Source organism: Camelus dromedarius, chromosome 2, assembly GCF_036321535.1.
Source record: "Camelus dromedarius isolate mCamDro1 chromosome 2, mCamDro1.pat, whole genome shotgun sequence".
NCBI classification, from domain to species: Eukaryota; Metazoa; Chordata; class Mammalia; order Artiodactyla; family Camelidae; genus Camelus; species Camelus dromedarius.
The window spans coordinates 71634465-71654539 of record NC_087437.1 but is presented as its reverse complement, the minus strand read 5'-3'; the positions used below and the strand labels follow the sequence as shown (position 1 = coordinate 71654539).

Genomic DNA, 20075 nt, shown 5'->3' with positions numbered 1-20075 from the left:
GATTAGGTGCCAAAATACCCAGCACAATACTTGTATATTGTTAGTATCATGTAGAACTAAAATCCCAGGAACTCTGGACACTCTGGACCTTCTGTGGTTTCTTCCTTCCATCATTTCACACATAAAAAGTATGGCCTGTATGGTTATTTGCTCACAGTATGTTTACATCTCCCACATTCATACCAGTGTACATCAGATTTGCTCCTTTTTTCTTTTTATTAACCAAGTCTTACTACGATTATTTAATGTCTTTCTATAAATCTCCTTTGCACTGTTATGAAAAACATTCATTTGAAAAATCTACATTGTATAGAAGCACATGTCTCCAGATAAAAAATCCTTACAGTTAATTTTATTGTTTGCACTTCAGGGTGCAACTTACAGGAAGGGCCTGAAAAAAGAGTGGGAGGAGGCTATTAAGTATTTTTAGTATACTGTTGCCTTTGTCTTGTGCAGAACATGTAGAACATGCACTTTAATTTAGTAAATATTTTTAAAAGGTAGAAATATTTTGTTATTGTAGCTAAAACAATTCTTAATCATAAAATTTCTGAAACTCTTGTAATCCTTTTTCATACTTATCTGAAGTTGTTTACCAACATATTTTTGTTTGAACTGTGATTACCAACCTCTCTTGCAAAAAAAAAAAGTGAATTTCTGCTAATGAATTAAGCAGACATTAATATTCTATATGCATTTTGGGCTACGTAACTTAATATTTGGATACTTGACAATTTGTTTTATTATGTAATTGATAAAATGGTGATGTGTGTTAACAAGACTGCAACCATATAATTTATACTGTCTGGGAACATACAGTTATAGTTTTGTGGGAGAAATAGTTTATCAGTGTTCACCAGCTTGTAAAAATCTAGTGCAAGAGCTTAAACATCAAATAAATAATGAAATGCAAAAAAAAAGAGATATTGTAAAAGAGATAAAAAATACTTGATTGATCTAAAAGTAGGCAGAAAAATGCAAAACAGGAAACAAGGAACAAATGAGAGAAGTAGAAAACAAGTAACAAGATGATAGACACATATCAATTATTGCATTAAGTGTAAATGGTCTAAACACTTCAATTAAAAAGTAGAGTTTGTCAGATTGGATTTTTTTAATTGCTGCCTATAAGAAGAAATACACACTTAATATAAAAACGCAAGTAAGTGTACAAAGATGGAGAAAGATATATCATTCTAACACTAATCAAAAGAAAGCTGGAGTGACTTAATTAATATTAGACGAAATAGATTTCAGAGCAAAGAATATTACCAAGGGTAAATACAATCATTTTATGATAGTAAAGGAGCCATTAAATTAAAAAATATATAACAATTCTAAACATTTATGCCCCTAATAAGAGAGCTTCAAAATAAATGAAGCAAAAATTGATAGAACTGCAACATGAAATAAAGTCAGAAATTTCAGTGGCCTTCCCTGAACAACTACAATACAAGTAGGTAGAGAATCAGCAAGACTATAACAGGCTTGAACAACATTATCAACCATCTTGACCTGATTCACATTTATAGACTACTACTACTACAACAACCAGCAGAATACACGTGCTTCTCAAATAGATACAGAATTTTTAGCAATAATCTAAACCATAAAGCAAGTGTCAATAAATCTAAAAGGATAAAGTCATACTAGGTATGTTCTCTGACCATAGTATAATTAAATTAGAAATCAATAACATAATGATCCTTGGCAAATTCCTCAAAATTTGGGGGGGAAATACAGTTTTAAATAAGCCATCAAATAAGAAATCAGAACAGAAAATAGAATATATTTTGAACTGAATGGAAATGAAAATACAGAATATCAAAATTTATGGAATATAATTGAGATAGTACTTTAAGAGACTTGTAGCAACACCTATATTAGAAAAGAAAGTCTCAAATCAGTGAGCTTAGCTTCTGCCTTTAGAAATTAGACAGAGTAAGTTAAATCCAAAGTAAGAAGAAAGGAAAGAATAAAGATTAAAGCCGAATCAATAAAATAGAAAAGCAAAAACCAATGAAACTAACGGCTGAATCTTTGAGTAGATTAATTAAAACTGATGAACTTATAAACAAATTGATTAGGGGAAAAATTACATATAAATTACCAGTATCAGAAATGACAGAGGTGACAGATTCTACAAATACTTAAAGAATAATATAATACTTTGACCCTTAGTGCAGTAATTTTAACATTGTAGAAAAAATGGACAAATTCCTTGCAAGACATAGATTACCAAAGCTTTCTCAAGAAAAAAAATGTGGATAATTTGAATAGCCCTATATCTATTAAGGAAATTAAAATTGCAATTTAAAAACACCTCACCACAAAGAAAACTACAGGCCTAGATGGCTTCACTGATGAATTCTATCAAACATTTGGGGAAGAAATATTAACAATCCTATATACACTCTTTCAAAATATTGAAGAGAAGGGAACACTTCCCAACTCACTCTGTGAGGCCGGCATTACCCTGATACCTAAAGCAGAGAGAGGCATTACAAGAAAAGAAAATTACAGACCAACATCCCTCATGATTTCAGATGCAAAAATTCTAAGCAAAATTTTCATAAAACTCATTTAACAAAATAACTATGCTGAATGAAAGAAGCCAAACAAACAAACAAAAAAGGGCACTTACTGCATGATTCCATTCATAAAAGTCTCTAGAAAATGAAAGTTAATGTAGTAACAGAAAACAGACCACTGGTTGCCTGGGAATGCAAAAGAAGCAGGGAAGTAGGAGAGAGGTTTAAAGGAGGAAGAAAACTTCAGAGGATGCTGGATATACAGAGGATGGTTTCACAGGTATGTGTGTCTATAACACAGGTGAAATACATGCTTTAAATATGTGAAGTTTGTTGTGTGTCAGTTACACCTCAAAAAAGCTGTTTATTTAGCTTTCTCTGGGTGGTCCAGATATGAGCCAGATAAGCTCCCCAAGCCATAAGACCCCCCATTTCTGCTTAGCCCACCTCCAATTTCCCCATTCCAAATTCTAATCCGAGTATTTCTGAAGTCTTCCCTTCACTATAAAGCTTTTCTACTCCCCTCTTTTCTTTGAGTCTCTGCCAAATGCAAGTGATGGAGGATGATCCTTCCTGTATCATGCTCTGAATAAGTAGCCTCTGTTTATTCTCAAGTCGATAGTCTTTGTTTCCACAACTGCTTATATTTTTCATGACATTGATTGTTTTTAATATGGGGAAGATTTGTCTTGAGTATTACTATGAAAAGAATCATACTTTTCGTAAATTTTGATTTTTGAGATGTAAAAATACCTTAACTGGGATATAAATCTTATGGATCTCTTGTTGGTTGTGGGGAGCAAAATATAGGGAAGCTGGCCATCATAACCGAATCATGACTATTCTGGGCTGATTGTTGCAGAGGTCACGGTTTGGCTTCCTGGACTGATTACTACAGAGATTGTGGGTCAAGTTCTGTTGTTATATATCATCTGCCATTGTCTGTTTGAATATTCAGTCCCAGACCCCACCATAACTAGCAAACAAGAAACCAAGAGCGATGCAATTGTCTACCACTGCTCATGCCAATGAGTTGAGACTGGTATTCCTTCTAGATCTTATGTGGTATCATTCATAACTTCTGCCAGAGTTAATGATAAATTTGTCTTACAGTCTTTTCTATTTGTATAATTCTCACCATTGAGAAAACTGCTTTGATTGTTAGGATAAACAATGAGTCAGCAACTCCTCCACGTAGAGTACCTAAACAATCAAGGGTGGTCTTCAGAATTTCCATCCTTGGTGGTTTATAGAACTAGAGTATCAATGTATAAACAAGTCTTTGGATAGTATTACTAATATGCATAAAGTCTTAGTCTGAGGCAAACAAGACTACGTGTTCTGGCTGCAAAAGAAGTAGTAGCCTTTAGGGGCCCTTGGAGATCAAGCAAAAAGATTTTATCATAATATGAAGTCTGAACCAAGAACTTAATATGGTTGGATCTCTCTTAGTCTCTTCAAGATGGCAAGTATTTGGCCCGCCACCCTACAAAGGTTGTTGAATTCAAATTTAGAATTACCAGGGGGTCTGATCAATAGATTGTAATAACTGATTCTTTTTCTGGGAGAAGGGAAATTAGCAAAGTCATGAGTTAATGCGTTTAAGGTAATTTGTCCATGGAGGTGCAAGTGGAATGCCCATGGCTATAATTCTCTATGATCTCATTTGATGAGACTAGGATAGACTATAGGTTTTCATCGTGGGGATTCAATGATAGATAGAATATCAAATAGTAAGACTGAGGGCAGAGGGTACTATCTGGAACAATCTAAGAATAGTGTTACAATGAGTATGTTCTGATCGAACAATTATAAGAAACAGCGGGGGAAAGGAGAGAAGGGACCATTATGGATAGAAAACATCAGTGATCTATATAGCAAATGAAAAGGGGAATGACTGTAAGCAGGTCAAAAATAAAATAGGAATTAGATAGGGGTCCTGGTGCAATGTCTTAGTTGGAAGCTGTCCATTTTCTAAGCCTGTGTCCTTGTTCCAAAGGTCTTGGGTCAACTGTTTCCAAAGATCAGCTACTTCTAGAGAATCTGTGACAATCCTCAGCTTGAAGTCCCCTATTGGAGTAGCTGTCCAGTTATATGAAACTCAGTTGTTTCTTTAGCTGTGTTAAGTCAAAAGTTGACTTGCTGAAGTTTCACTAATAAATTTGTTGTGTTAAAAATGATTAAAGAAGACAATTCAGGTGACAAGCTTTATTTAACATTTCATGAAGTAGTCTCCTTTTGGAGAACTGCAAAGTGAAGTAGAAGGAAGGAAGCTTTTATAGGATAAAGAATAAAGAACAAAAAAGAGAAAAATAGAAAATATCTGATTGGCTGGGGCAACATAGTCAACCATGTTTGGATAAGAAGGCCGAGAGTTGGCTTGCATTTGAGGATTGATTGAATGACTAAGATATTTCTGGTCAAGTAGAGCATTTGCAGGGACACAAAGTTATCCAAGCTTTGGTTCATGATTGTGGCACCCTAGACAGAAGTGACTCCAACTTGGGCCTAGAAAGGTATTACAACAGTTGTTAACAGTACATAAGAAGGTCCCTTCCAGTGCAGTTCAAGAGGGTTTTTTATTCAATGTCTCTTCCATTAGATGAAGTTTCCTAGATGATGATCATGAAAACTCAATTTAAGAAGTGTCGTGGGAAGCTGGCCTTAACTTGTTCATTAGAGGACTGGGTACAATATTGCAAGTACTCCCTTGCGATATTTTGCTATATCTGCATGCAGCAGCAAAGAGTCTAATATCAGGGGTGAAATTTCTAGAAGTATGGGCCTTCCTGTCAACGATTCATAAGGATATAACCGATGGGTCCCTGAGAAAATGGATCATATGACCAAAAGAACTAGTGAGAGTATCTTTAGCCAGGAGAGCTCAAGGATTTCCAAAAGTTTTGCTAATTTTAATTTTAAAATTCCACTGGTTCATTTGATCTTTCCAGAAGTTTGTGGGTGGTAAGGACAGTCTAGTGTTTGAGAAAGACTAATGCCTTACAAAGTTCTTTTATAGAGGTTCACGTAAACCATGTGCCTTGATCACTTGATATAAAAGTTGACATACCCCAGGTTGGAAACACAAAATCAAGCAACTTTTTAGAGGCTGAAAAGAATTCTCAGCAAAGATTTTCAGCAAGGAAATGCTGTAACTTATCCTAAAAATAAACCCCATGGAGAGTGGGAGCTGGATAAAATCCACCTGAAGGTGCTCAATGGTCCTGGAGGCTTTGGTTCCTCGCTGGGCCTCATCTGTACAGTTTTTCTAGGATTATGTTGTTCACAAGTAAAGCATGTCCCCAAAATAATCTCAGCTGTCTTTTTAAAGTTTTCCCAATGTTGATTTAAGACAGTAATCAATTTGTCTTTACCATGATGAGTAGTTCCATGGAAAAATGCAGGTAACATCAACTTGAAGTCATCTAGTGCCACCAAATGGCTATCTCGAGGGTCCCAAGGATTATCTGAGTGAAGGAAACACCACATTTCTTCCATTCTTCCTTTTCCAAATCATGAAATTTTGAGGTGGATATTTGACAATGGCTTCTTTGACTCAGTCCAGAGATTCTTATTTTAGGGGTTTGGCTAGTATTATAACCTTGGTTAAGGATGCTAGTTTGGCAAAATGATCTACTAGAGCATCTTCTATCTCTGTTACCACAGGCCTCCATCTTTATAATAACCATCTCACTGGGAAGCAGAAGTGCATCTAAAACTTCCTTAACTCGTACACTTTTGATGGGGATTCCAGCAGAAGTGAGAAAACCTTTTTGTTTCTAAAGCATTATGTCCTACTCCAGAAGCTCATCTACTATCTGCATATATGTTTACTCTCTGGTCTTCAGCTAGTTGACAAGCTCTAATAAGTGTTATAAATTCTGCCATCTGGACTAACTGCCCCTCAGGGAGAGGGCTATCCTGTAACAGAGAGTTCAGATCAGTGATAGCATTAGTGATAGCGTGAGCATCTCCAGCTTCAATTTTGAAGTATGACTCATCAACAAATATCAAGTCAGGATTCTCAAGGGGAGTCTCTAATAAAGCGGAGCGAGGTACAGAAAGCTCCCTAAGATGATTGTGAAGTACCCCTTCTTCTTGTAAGGGCAGGGGAGTGGCAGAATTCAGGGTGTTGTAGCAGTTGATAGTAATGTAAGAGCGAGAGGGCAACACAAGTTCCTAAGAGGTTAACTGACTGACTTAAAAGTGTTGTGTGTCCACAGTGAAGTCTTTACTCCATGTGGAACCATAAGGTCAAGCAGGGAGCCTAGAACTAATTCAGGAGAAGCGTCAACAAGTTTTGCAGTGGTAGCGTTACCCCAGGACAAGGGGTATCAATCAACCCTGCAACTGGAGTGAGGGTGAGGCTACATTAAGTGGTTTCTTTTTAACTTAAATTTTTTATTCTGAGATAATTATAGGTCTCATGCAGTAGTAGGAAATAATACAGAGAAATCCCATGTGCCCTTGACTCCCTGTCTCCCAAAGGCAACATCTTGCAAAACTATACTGGTAATAAAGTTCACACTTTAAAAAGTGATGAGTTTTTGATGGTTCTCATGAAGTCTGTTTAAAACCAAGGTGTGTCTAGAACACTCATGTATAAATTGACAAAAGGGTTTGTTGTTGTTATTGTTGTTAGGGATATCTAGGGAGGCGGGCTGTTGAAGAGCTTTCTTCAGATTATAGAAGGCTTGTTTGATACTTGGGCTCCCAGAACAGAGTGGCTCTTAATGAAGACTTAGCCATTTCATAAAGTGATGTCACAATCTCAGAAAAATTGGCACCCACAGTGTGAAATATCCAGGTAGACCTAGGTGTCAACTTAAGTGAAATGTTGTGAGAAGTCTAGGACAAATTTGGATAGTCTTCATCCTGTCATGAGAGAATGTTTTTCCCTCCTTAAATAGGTCATGCCCTAAATAACGGACTGTGTTTTGGCAAAATTGCAATCTACCTTTTTTTGAAAGTTTATGCCCCTGTTCTGCTAAGGCTGAGAGCAAGGAAGTGGAATCTTTTTTTATCTGAATAAAATCAGATATCATCTACATATTATATCAGAACTGAATCACAAGGGAAATTTGGATCTTTTACTTCTTGATTAAGGCCTTAAAAAGAAAGGAGGGGGCTTCAGTGAACTCTTAGGGCCTAGCTGTCCATGTAGAGTGTTATCCCATCAGTTGAAGGCAAAAAGGTATTGACTGTCCTGGTGTAGAGACACACACCAGGAAAGGCAGTCAAAGACCCAAGGGTTGTACTTAAGGGCCGGAAGATTAGGAAAAACCTGTGAGTTATTTTGAATACCTACCACTTGTGTGCTATGTCTACACCAACGAAGAAGTTGAGCAAAGATGGCAGACCTTAGTGTAGAAAGATTAGTGTTGTTGGAAAATATTTTCTAGTTTATCCCAAAATCTCCTATAGTTTCATCTTTTTGCTTGTTGCATGATTGAATTATGCAATCAACTCTTATTGGAAATGTTTCAGGTGTGGCTTTTAGGAGATTTTGACCTACTTTTATGGCTTTTTTTTTTCACTCTAGAGTTTATTGAGTTTTGAGCCCTCTGATTGATCCTGCATTGGAAGCAGGGGCAAAAATTGGGGAAGTAGGCAGTCATTGACCAAGTCCTGACTTTTCTGGGTTATTTGCTGCATTTGTGGTCTAACTTCTCGAACTGGTTGCTGCAAAGTTTGTGGGTCCAGGGGCTATTGTCATATATGGTCTGGCCATTGTCTGCTTGTATGTTCAGTCTCTCACAGTGCAAGCTTGTCATTGATACTTTTAAGGCCTGAATGGTAGACCATGTTTTACATGTGAGCTATTGAACTATATAGGTATATATATAATAACAATATTTGGACATACAGCATTTTATACTTTCTAATACAACTTCAAATACATTCTTCCCCTCTTTTATCCTTACAGAAATCTTGTGATCTGGGAGGTTAATTACCTAAGGTCACTCATAGGATTTGGGCTAGAAGTAGAGGAGTCAGTCATCATATAGGCTGATTTGTAATCTAACACTCAAATTGTCTGGTATAGCTATCACCTATAATGGCTTTAAAATAAATATCTTGGGCTCTATGTGCTGATAAAATGTCTGTTCCAATTGCTTCTAAATTCATTATTTAAAGTTAGGATAAAGCCTTGAAGGGTTATAGCTCCCTTCAAATACCTACAAGGCTGTCATGTGGAAGAAGGATTAGGTTTATTCCTATGGCTCCAGAGGGCAGAATTCACAGCAGTGAGTGGAAGAGAGGCAGATTTCAATTGAAATTATGAAATATCTTTCTAATAATGAGACACCTGCACCCAAAAGAAGGGGCTGCCTTGTGAAAGGGCCAGTTCTTATCTCTCTTAGTGTCTTGAGTAGAACTCCGTGATTCCATACCTCTAGAGAGTGCTTGAACTGGCCAGGTCAGCTAATCTCAAGGGACATCACAAATTTCAAGTTTATTAAATGTTTTTAAATCATAAAAAGAGGCATAGACATTTTAAATCCAGCCATTTAACATCATTTAAATTCTGGATGAAATTATTATGTTTCTCAAAAACAGCTCTATTTTAAACTTTACCCCTAGACTCTTCCTTGAATTATTAATTTTGTCCTTATGCCCATATATTTTCCAAAAACATTGTTTAAAAAGTGGGGGAAAAAAGTTAAGTCTTAATAAAAGTCCTAATAGGAAGTCATCTGATTCAATCTTCCATCTGCATCATTTTCTGATGGCACAGTTATAAAACTTTATACCAAATGCATTGCTCTTACTTTTGGGTGTTTTAATAAATTGTAAGAATTCAATGAGGTTTCAAAAAGAGAGAGAGAAATCCCTTCCTTTGAATGGTAAATGCTATGATTTTAATCTGTAATCGTAACTCTTTGAACGTGATCTTTTTCTTCTTTGTGGCTTCTTTTTTAATGCTCCCTCAGGTTAAACGCAGTTATATTCTTTTCTAGTTTACAAATAACTTGAAGCTGAAATACAACAGTGAGTCCCCTTCTACATCTGAATTGTGATTGTTTGATTTTGTTTTGCAAGGACTTCCGAGGAATCCTCTTCTCAATCTATCCTTTACCTGCCCCTTTTAACTGTTTACATTGAACCCCCTAATTTTTGCCTGGAGGTACTTCTTTTTGATTTTGGGTTCCTCTCTTTTGAAAGACAATATAGAATCCCGGGGATTCTGCCAAATCTAAGAAGTCATTGCAGAAGTCAAGAGGACAAGAAGCTGGGGCAGAAAGAAATGCCCTCTGCACAAATCCAGTTGCTCTGAGTCGTCTTTGACAACTTCCGGGACCAGACTTAAGGTGGCATTCGAACTGTTTTCATTACTATGTCTATTTAGTTTTACATGACTGTAATATTTACATATGTATACGTATGGCAAGTGGACAGAGAAAGCAATGACGTGAGGCTCCTTGAGAATAGGTGGTGATAAGGAAATAAAACAGGTGTTTGGAGAGGGGTTCTGTAAGAGAAGGGAGAACTGAGAGTTAATACCCATCATTCAGACAGGCAGTTCTCTACAGGTAGCTGACTGGAAATGTGAACTCGTGCACCCTCTTTGGGGACAGGCTGTGTTGCTTTCTATTTCTTTGCTTGCAGCCAGGTGCACATTTATTTGAAACGGAATGAATTTTCTGCTCAATGGCCGGTCAGGTTAACGCTTCAAGACTAGTGGATATTTCTTTTTAATGTCTTCAATGCTATTTTTTCCTTTTTTTTTTTTTTTTTTTTCTTTCTTTTTGAGATTGAGGAGGAAGAGCTCGGTTTAAATTCTGGTTGGGTAAGTGGGGGATTCTCAGAAATGAGAAAGGGGGAAGGAAACGGACTTAAAAGCCAGAGAGCAAAGCACCAGCCCTCGGCCCCCACATCCTGCGCACCCCCTACCTCCGCCCCGTGACCTCCCGAGGAGACCCCAGGCGGCTGCATCAATATTTGATCAGCTTTTCACCAGCGCGTTGCCAGCACTCGTCGGCGGGGCTTGCCAGGCATCGCCCGCGCTACGCTGAAGCCCGCGCCGGCGCCCGAAGGGGCTTCGGAAGGACCGGCTCTGCGCTCGCCCTCTCCGCAGGACGGCTCGGCTTCGCGGCCGGGGCGCGGCGCCCACCATGCGGGGCTGCACGCGGCTCGCGCTGCTCTGCGCGCTGCCCTGGCTCCTGCGGGCGGCCGCGCCGGGGCGCACGGCACAACCCCTAGCGCAGCGCCGCGACCCTCGCGACCCCGCCAGGGGCGCCGACTTCGATCGCATCTACAGCGGGGTGGTGAGCCTCAGCACCGAGAACATCTACTCCTTCAACTACACCAGCCAGCCCGGCCAGGTAAGGCACTCGCTCCCCTCGCTCGACTCCCAAGAACTTGCCAGATGTCAGATCCTGTTGCTGCTCTAGGTCCCCTGGGAATCGACCGCGGGAGACCTCAGGGGCAGGGGACCCTCGTTCCCTTTCTCCTTCAAGGCAATCACTGCCTTGCTCGAGCTGCTGCATCCTCTGCCACCGGCCTCAGGGACAACTCCGCCTCCTCTCGCGCCTCCCCTGGCCTGGTCGCTGGCGTTTCTGGGCTTTGCAAAGGAGCTGGTTTCCCCGCACTGTCTGCGGGTCCTGGCCCCCTGCTGGCCTTTCTCTAGGAAGGTCACGATTTCTAGGGCTGCGGAGGGAAAGGACCGCACCTCTGTTCCTAATCCCCTGCGAGGAAGGAAGCTCATCCCATTTGGATGAGTCTGCCAGACCCTTCTATTTCATAGAGCATGGGGAGGGAGAGCTGCTCAGAATCTAAAATGGGAACGTGTGAGAATGGACGCAAGCTGCAGAACCTATGTGCATGCGAGTCACTTCCTGCGTTTCTGTACCCTTGTCACACGTATGTGCTTCAGAGAAGCTAGAGGACCCGGCCAAAGATATCGGGACTGCAGCCATCAGCCGATCTATCCAGGTTTTGATTTCATGTCAGAAGGGATAGTTGTCTTAAAGTTCTAGACCCATTTATGATGAAAAACTGAGGTTAGATAAGGGGAGGAAATGACTGTTCTAGCAACTATTCCTTTGACACATATACTGATTGTATAAGGTAAGAAAACGCATAGTTAGCTTTTCCCTTCTAATACGGTGTCCTCTGAGGCACAGAGAAAACTCCTCCGTGTACTTGCCTCTAGACCTTCTTCCCAAATAAATGTATGTAAATGTATATGTATACATATGAATGAATGTATATGCATCTCTTTCTATGCCAGTATTCCCTACTCCCTCAGGAAATTCCAGAACCAGATGATTAGGATACCAAGATATGCTTCTCTCTGTGACTCTTACTTAGGAGCAGAACTCAGAAACCTGGGCGCTTGGGTAGTATTGAGCCAGAGCGACCAATGTGCCCATCACCACTCCCAGACATTTACCGAGTGTGTGTACTGAGCAAGTGCCCCATCTCCAGTGTGGCACCAAATCCTAAGCTTGGTCCTCACCCAGTCCTGTCCCCTGCTGACCTTCAGCGCACGTCCTGAAGTGAGCAGAGTGGCTGTGTGCGGAGTCATTCCATTGAGGATAAGTGGGAGGGGCAGTTTTTACTCCCCAGGTTCCTTGTAACCCACCTCTTCCAGTCCAGTGTGCAGAATTGGACCAGCTGCCATTGTACATGAGGTGTGTTCCCAGCCTTCTGACTGGCTCAGAACAAATGAAACCTCATGGTCTCTGGGTGTCTGTCACTTTTTCCCTAAACCACTGGTAAGGAAACTCAAATGATGTGTGCAAACTAAAACCTGGCATCAGGCTTCAGTGTTTCTTGCACTTCTACTCGGAGATAGAGTGACCACTTTTTAACTTTTGCTTGAGCCTTTCCGCTGGTAGTATTGGGTGAGCTCCTCTTCCACAGCACAGGTTGCACTGTTTGCAGTTGGGGTCACCTGATTGACCTTCCTAGAAAACCAGGAGATACTGAGGACGGGGCAGAGTCCTGTTCATCTCTGTACCTTAGTACCTAGCACAGTGCTTGGCACATAACAAGTTTACTGATGTTTTTGAAAAAAATGAATACATAGGGGAAGAAAGATTTAAGGAATCTTTAAGCTAGAACTAAATAAAATATATACTTTTTAGTAGGTTAAACGTGAGATCATTTCATATAAAAACAAATTTTTAAAATTGTTCTGAGATTATACCCTTTCCATTTTGCCTGTATGTATGTATAAATGTTCTTTATTTTATGAAACAGTGGTGATAATTCATTTTTTAAATATCTTTGCATAATACAGGAGAAAGCTACCAGCCCCTAAAATTTTACTAGTCTGAGAAATACAGTTGGGAACCATGGGACTGGCAGATAACTCGAGTTTTTTAATTATTTTAATGCCAGTATGCAATAATATGAACCAGGTGTCCTCAAATCTTACAGCTTTCGGAGACCTCTCTTTAATACGCAAGTAAGACAGTGGAACCCTCAGTCCACTTATTCTGGAATATTGTCCTCCTCTCCCTCCAGCCCTGTATTCCTGTCCTTTCTCCAGAGACAGCATTTTCTGAGCTAGCCATCCAAACCATTACTCTGTTTCTCTTGATGGCCTCCTCTCTTCTTGGTCTCTTTTGCTTGTGTTGGATACCAGCACTCCTTCCAATACCATGAACACAATGCTGTTGGATACAGCAGAATTTTACTGAAGGTGTGAAATACCATAAGGGAATTGCAGAACAGCACAGGACAGTAACAGATTTAATCAGAAGCCTAAGCAACACTGTCCTAACAGTTTCCAGCTATTCCCCCACCAGGAGGAATTTCAAAATGGCAGCACATCTTCTTGGCCACCCCTCACCCCATATACTAGCCTCTCAGTCTCTAAATTTTTGTTACTCTCTCACATCAAGCAGTTTTGCCTCCATTACCAACCCCAAACTCACTAAAGGGCTCTGCTAAATAAAGATCTATGACCCCAAGAGCAGAAGCTTGGCGATGACCTTTTTCCTTCAACCTGAACAAAGTCTTGGCCCGGGCTCCCTCCCCTGAACGGGTCATTTCTCATCTACCTTTCTTCAGTGCAACAAAGAATTTGGCTTAGAAAAAAAAAGGCTAATTTTTTTTAGTCTTAATCATTTTTTTCTTTCCTCTTCAAGCCATTAATATGTTTGCCGTTATTTTTCCTTCAGCTGGGAGAAAGGCTATACTAAGTTTAGTTTCAGGGAAGAGAGGAAACTGCTGTGGGAGAATTTGCTCCTAATCTTTCCTGTCAGCCACTGCGTTACCCAAGCGTGTCATGCTAATTAACCAAGCTCGGCACCAGGAAAAGTCTCACATGCCTTCTAGGCAGAGAATAATGTAAATATGAAGTTGCCATTAAAAAAAATATATCACTGAAAGAATGGAGTGACTGGTTTAAAGAAGGATAATGAAAATAATGGTGGAAGGTGCAGGTTAGGCAAGATCGTGGTTCATTTCAGTACCCTGAAGGGGTAGTGTCTGGAGACTCCTTTTAAGGGGTGCAGGGTTCATTATATCAAACAGGATGTTCCATAACTGCAGGGCTAGGGCCAAACTAGAAGGAAATCACCTTGTTGATAAAGTCACCAGGGATATGTTTGACTGGGACAGAGGGCACAAAAGCAGGTTTATTGGGAAATGAGAATAAACTTGTAGAGACAGGTGGTGACAATAATCAGATGTTTCATATGAGCTAGATGGTGATAAGCCCTTAAATAAAAATCTAACCATCCCCCAACAAGATGTCTTCTCTGAGGCTTGCAGTAACAGAACTCATTGTTCGCCACAGATTTTTGCATTTGAAATATTTACCTGGAAATATTTCTTTTATTTTGCTTAGTAAACTGAGGCATTTATTTTAATGACATATACTTTTCTATGCCCAAGGAACAAGCTTTGGCCTTATGAATGTCAACCAGTAGTTGTATATCTAGAACCAGTTATAACAGCATCTCAGATCTAGATTCAAAAAGCCTATCCAGTTCTCATGAACAATGAAATATATGTCAGGTCATTCCAGCAGTAACTTCTAGCCTCATGCATTACTACTTACGTAGAAGAATTAAAAACTTAGATGTGACAGCCTCAGTTCTCCCAGTCTGGTAGGTGCTCTCCCCGTATTCTTTATAAACTAAGGCAGAGAAGCCTCCTCTACTGTCCTCCCACATCTTCTTACTGAACTGGACTGTGTTTGTGATGAGAGAATCATCTCATTAGCGCATTATCTGGGTGATTGGTTACAATCTCCGTCAGTTTGGGCTGTTAAGAGTACCATACACTGGGTGCCTTAGAAAACAATCATTTACTTCTCACAGTTCTGGAGGCTGGAAAGTCCGAGATCAAAGTGTCAGCAGATTTGTGTCTGGTGAGAGCTGGCTTCCGGGCTTGTAAACAACACTTACCACTGTGTGTTCACATGGCCCGGAGGAGAGCTGAGAGAGAAGTAAGCTCTCTCCTGCCTCTCCTTATAGGGGCACCAATCTCATCATGAGGGCTCCAACCTCATGATCTAATTACCTTCCAAAGTCCCTACCTCCAAATACTATCACCCTGGGGATTGGGCTTCAGCATAAGAATCTGGGGGGTGGGGGGACCACAAAGATTCAGTCTGTAGCAGTCACCTCTCACATTTTCCCCTGCAGCTCTGAACATGTCATAAGGGTGTTTAGGGGATGACATTCCTCCAGTTATGAGTCTGATTTTATGGGGAACCCATATTCTGTCTGCCTTGACCTGATCATCATATGCTAAATTGTATAATGAATTCTGTAAGCGTTTGCTGTCCAATGTGGTAGCCAATATCTACAAGTGACTGTCAAGCAACTGAAATGTGACTAGTCACAGAATGAGATGTACTGTGTAGAACACACACCAGATTTTGAAGACAGTATGAAATAAATAACATAAAATGTGTCATTAGTGTTTTTAGTGATTATATGATTAAATGCTAATATTTTGGATATATTAGGTTAAATAAAATGTATTAATACAAGTAACTTCGCCTGTTTCTTTTTACTTTCTTAATGTAGCTACTGGAAAATTTTAAAACACATACGTGGCTCATATTATATTTTTATTGGACAGCACTGCTTCAAGTACTGCAAGACTTTAGAAAAGTCATAATGTCCCACAGATATCTTTGTTGGAGGAAACAAGGCATGAAAAGGTCACGACAGATAAGCAGAACTTGGGTAGGCAGAGAGAAAGGGGAAAGACCTTTCAGATACGGAAAAATATACCCTATTTCTTCTTTGGCAAGACTACATCAGAGGTGGTGGTGTGTATATTCCTACCAGGAAGCACATAATGTCTGGTTGTTTCTTTTTTGTGGTGATAGACATCACTGATCATGACTGCCTAGTTTCATGAATTCATTAGGAACCGTAAAATAATATTTAACTGTGTCCTTTATTTTTTTCATTTATAAACTGGAATACGTCTATAATGAGAAACCTCTCGTCATCAGCTATTTGGTTGCCTTAAGCTACTGTTTGTAACAAACATGGAATAAAATCTTCATTTTTCACCTTTATTTACCAATTTTCAAAATAATGAGTTGGTCTCCTAGCATCCTATAACAGTGATCAATGAGATTTTATTTAGTGTTGTCAGGAGCTCATGAGTTTAAACATATTTGATATATTTCAATCCATGGTAGTTACTATCCTTATTCAAGTTCCAAGTGTTCATGTCTGGCCAGTGAAAGCCAACCTGCTTTGATAAAATCTAAGTGCTCTCTGCCATCTTCTGGGCTTTCTGGCATGAAAAGTTATTCCAAGCTCAACAGGCTCAGTGCCTGTCTCTGAACTGGAATCAGCCATTTCTCCAGGAAGGTCAGGTTCATTTTAAGTGAGCAGTAGTTTTTAGAGACCATAGTTTGAGAACTAGAGGCCATTACTGCTAGCTGACTTATAATTTTTTTCTAAGCCTTTTCAGTGGACAGAACTAAGGAATACATAATGGGAGTTCATACCAGTACTTCTAATTTAGATTCAGAAATGCAGGTGTTTTATTTAACCTCAATTGATTTTACATCTATATTTCATTTCCTTTCTCCTGTGCCAGAAATCTTAGTTCTCAACTAAGTTACTCATTTGCTTTTCACCCACAATATGCACAGAACAGTTTTAGATAACAGTACCAACATCACCACCAACAGTAAGATTACTGGCAACACTTTAAGCTTTATTTTCACAGTTCCTTTTACCTTAGGGTATGTTTCATTATGAACGTTGAGTCAAATTACTGTATTTTTAAGTAATGTAGCATAGTTTCTTTCAGTGCAGCTATGTTATCAGCTTATTAGGGTCATTTGTTTCATTTTACTTTTGAATTTTAGGGATACTTCTTAATTTTGTTTGAAAATTAAGAAAATTCTACAAAACATGGTGTATTCAAAGATTTGGGGGTTTTTGTCATTTTTTAAAATTTTTGTTAATTTTAAATTTTGATATATTAGGCTAAAGTGTCCATTTTTTTAATATTATAATAATGCTTCTATTTAATCTACAGACCTTATTCAAATTTCATCAATTTCCCAATATTGCCTTTTAGAACAGTAACAAAAAAGTATTTTTTTTTTTTCCTTTTTGATCCAGGATCCAATTCAAGAATACACACTGCATTTGGTTGTCATGAATCTTTAATCTCTTTGATCAGAAACAGTTCTTCATTCTTTCTTTGTCTTTCAGGACCTCAACACTTTTGAAGAGTACAGCCAGTTACTTTATAGATTGCCCCTCAATTTGGATTTGTCTGATATTTCCTCAGGATTAGATTCAGGGTATGCTTTTGGCAGAATACCACAGGAGTGATGTATCCTTAGTGCATCATAGCAGAGGCACCTGATGGTAGATTTTCCTATTACTAGTGAGGGTAACATTGATTGTTTGGTTAAGAGTCTCTCCCAGGTTTTTCCACACTGTAAAGTTACTATTTTCCTTTTGTGATTGAAAAGTAGTTTGTGGAGCAATACCTTGAGATTCTGTAAATATCCTATGCCTCATCAAAGCTTCATCCATGAGTTCTAGCATTTATTAATTATTCTTGCCTGAATCAGATATTACTACGATGGTTTCCAGCTTGTGATTTTCCTTAATTTCTTATTCCTTCTATATTTACCGGTTGACATTCTACTGTAAGAAAAAGCTTTTCTTCTTCCCTATGTATTTATTTATTCTTTATTTATATCTGTGTGGGCTCAGATTCTTTTTCCTGTTTAAAAATTTTTTAATTGAAGTATAGTTGATGTACAATATTAGGACTCATAGATTGTTCTTTGATCCAAATACTCATTGCTTTAATTTACATTAAAGTTTTGTTATAAATAACCTATAACCTATAATTCTAAGGATTATGTGATTTTTTTTCCTCTTCAGATTAGTCATACTCTACTATTATGGGCATATTAAGAATCTCTTTGGGGGGAAGGGAAATAGCTCAGTGATGGAGCATATACTTAGCATGTATGAGGTCCTGGGTTCAATCCCCAGCACCTCCATTAAAAAAAAAAATCTCTTTCACTCTAACCTAGGAAGCAGATTTCTCCTCTTTCCTTCTTTCCTGTGATGTTGTGATTTATAATAAGAAATATACATTTGGTCTTTCACCCCATTTCTGTCACAGCATTCCTAAAACACTTGGAATTTCCTGAGTTAAGAGTGATAAAGGCATCTTGTTATTCAAACATTGAGTGTATGTTAATGATGTGACTTTGGGAAAGCCTCTAAGGGGTATGGTTCTAGTTGCCAGGGGAACCAAGCAGGTGATTGGAAGGTTGGAACTTTCAGACCCACCACCTTAACCTTTGGAAAGGGGTGGAGGGGAGAGGGGCTGAAAGTTGAATCACTTGTCAATGGCCAATGATTTACTCAATTATGCTTAAGTAATGAAGCCTCCATAAAAACCCAGCAGGACAAGGTTCAGAGAGCTTCTGGGTTGGTGAGCACGTGGAGACTGAGGGAGAGTGGTGTCTCCAAGAGCATGGAAGCTCTGTGTCCTCTACCCCTCCCAATACATACCTTGCTTCATGTATCTCTAATATCTGGCTGTTCCTCAGTCGTATCCATTGTAACAAATGGGTTATCTAGTTAAGTAAAATGTTTCTCTGAGTTCTCTAAGCTGCTCTAACAAATTAATCCAACCAAAGGAGTGGGTTGTTGGAGACTGATCTATAGTTGGTCAATCAGAAGCACAGGTGACAACCTGTACTTCCAACTGGCATCTGAAGGTGAGGGAGGGCAATCTTGTAGAACCCTTAACCTTTGGGATCAGATGCTATTGAGGTAGATAGTGTCAGAATTGGGCTGACCTGTAGAACATTCAGCTAGTGTCTGAGAATTGCTTGGTGGTGTGGGGGAATAAAACTTCACATTGTAATTGGGGGTGCAGAATTATACCTCCTATCACTAGCAAAATATTTCAATGACTTTTAAGGAATCAGAAGGGAAAATGACATCATTGATTATCTTCTAAGTCATCTATGGGGACCTATTATCTAGATCATCTGGGTCTCCCGAGCAGATCTGCCTTTAGACCACTTAATAAGTACAGTAATTCTCAGTTTTGAATTTGCAGTTAAAAGGATAGTCATATAATTCTTTTTTTATTCATGAGAAATTGAAAGCCAGAATAGTAAAACAAGTTATATGAGTGATAGCTGAGGCTAGAATCCCTGAGTATCTTATTTCAGGTCCATAATTTTATCCATAGTAAATCCTGGACTATAGAGTTCTTGGGATTTTTTTTAAATGTAGGTTTTCATCACTGGTTTCTGAAATATGATAAACTTTGCATGAATATGATAAACTCTCTGGGTGGTGAGATTATGAAGTATTTTAATGTTCTTTTCTGTATTTTCTAAATATTTCACAATAAAAGTTAAAAAAAAAAGGAAAATTTTACTTTTACCCAAGGCAAGAATAATAAACAACCAAGGGGCCGAGCAGGACTGGGGAAGAGCACTGGGTGTGGCACAAGGAGATGTTTGTTTTTATCCTTTTAACTATCTGCATACCTCCAGCAACTTCTCTTCCCTCCCTCTGTTTTATTTTCCCCACTGAGAAGAGAAGATTGCATTTTTGATCCTTTTTCAAGCACTAAGATTCAGTGAGTGCTCTGACTTTTTTCTACCATGTATGAAACTGTAATTTTTTTCTTAACTATAGATAAGAAGTTTTTTTCTTGCCAAAAAGATCATTTCTCTTTGTCATATAAAAATAAAAATAATAAGTGAAAACTTTAAATTACTGTTTCCAAAAAACTACTCTTTTTTTTTTTTTTTTTTTTGGTATTTTTTTTGAGAAGTTTCCCATAAGGCTCTTCACTGCCTGGAAGTGGTTTTGTTTTGTTTTGTTTTGTTTTTTTCCTCCAACTTTGCTACATGTGCTGAACTTGGATTCCAATTCCTTTTTGTTTCTTGCTGAAAGTGCTATGTCAATAGGCTTACTGTAGTATTGGATTTGGTATTTCAGTTGTTTCGTGTAGATTTTACTGCTGTGATGGTTCCTTCTGGGGGGTATTTTAGGTTCTTATACAATATGTTGCGATCTTCAGCCATTCTGCCTTTCCTGAGCTGGT

The 20075-nt window shown here is 38.8% G+C and overlaps 1 protein-coding gene across 5 annotated transcripts in view; it reads left to right on the top strand.

Moving 5' to 3' along the window:
- Positions 1-9989: 9989 nt before the first annotated feature.
- The window catches only part of SIDT1 (SID1 transmembrane family member 1), an 88400-nt gene continuing 78314 nt past the window's right edge, over positions 9990-20075 (top strand). The window contains exon 1 of one of the 5 annotated variants that reach the window (XM_064495231.1): positions 9990-10858. In XM_064495231.1, the coding sequence (XP_064351301.1) occupies positions 10649-10858 (210 nt within the window). In that variant the 5' untranslated portion in view covers positions 9990-10648. The remainder of the gene's footprint in view (positions 10859-20075) is intronic. The other 4 variants (XM_031455606.2, XR_010384480.1, XM_064495220.1 and 1 more) reach the window with 4 other exon arrangements.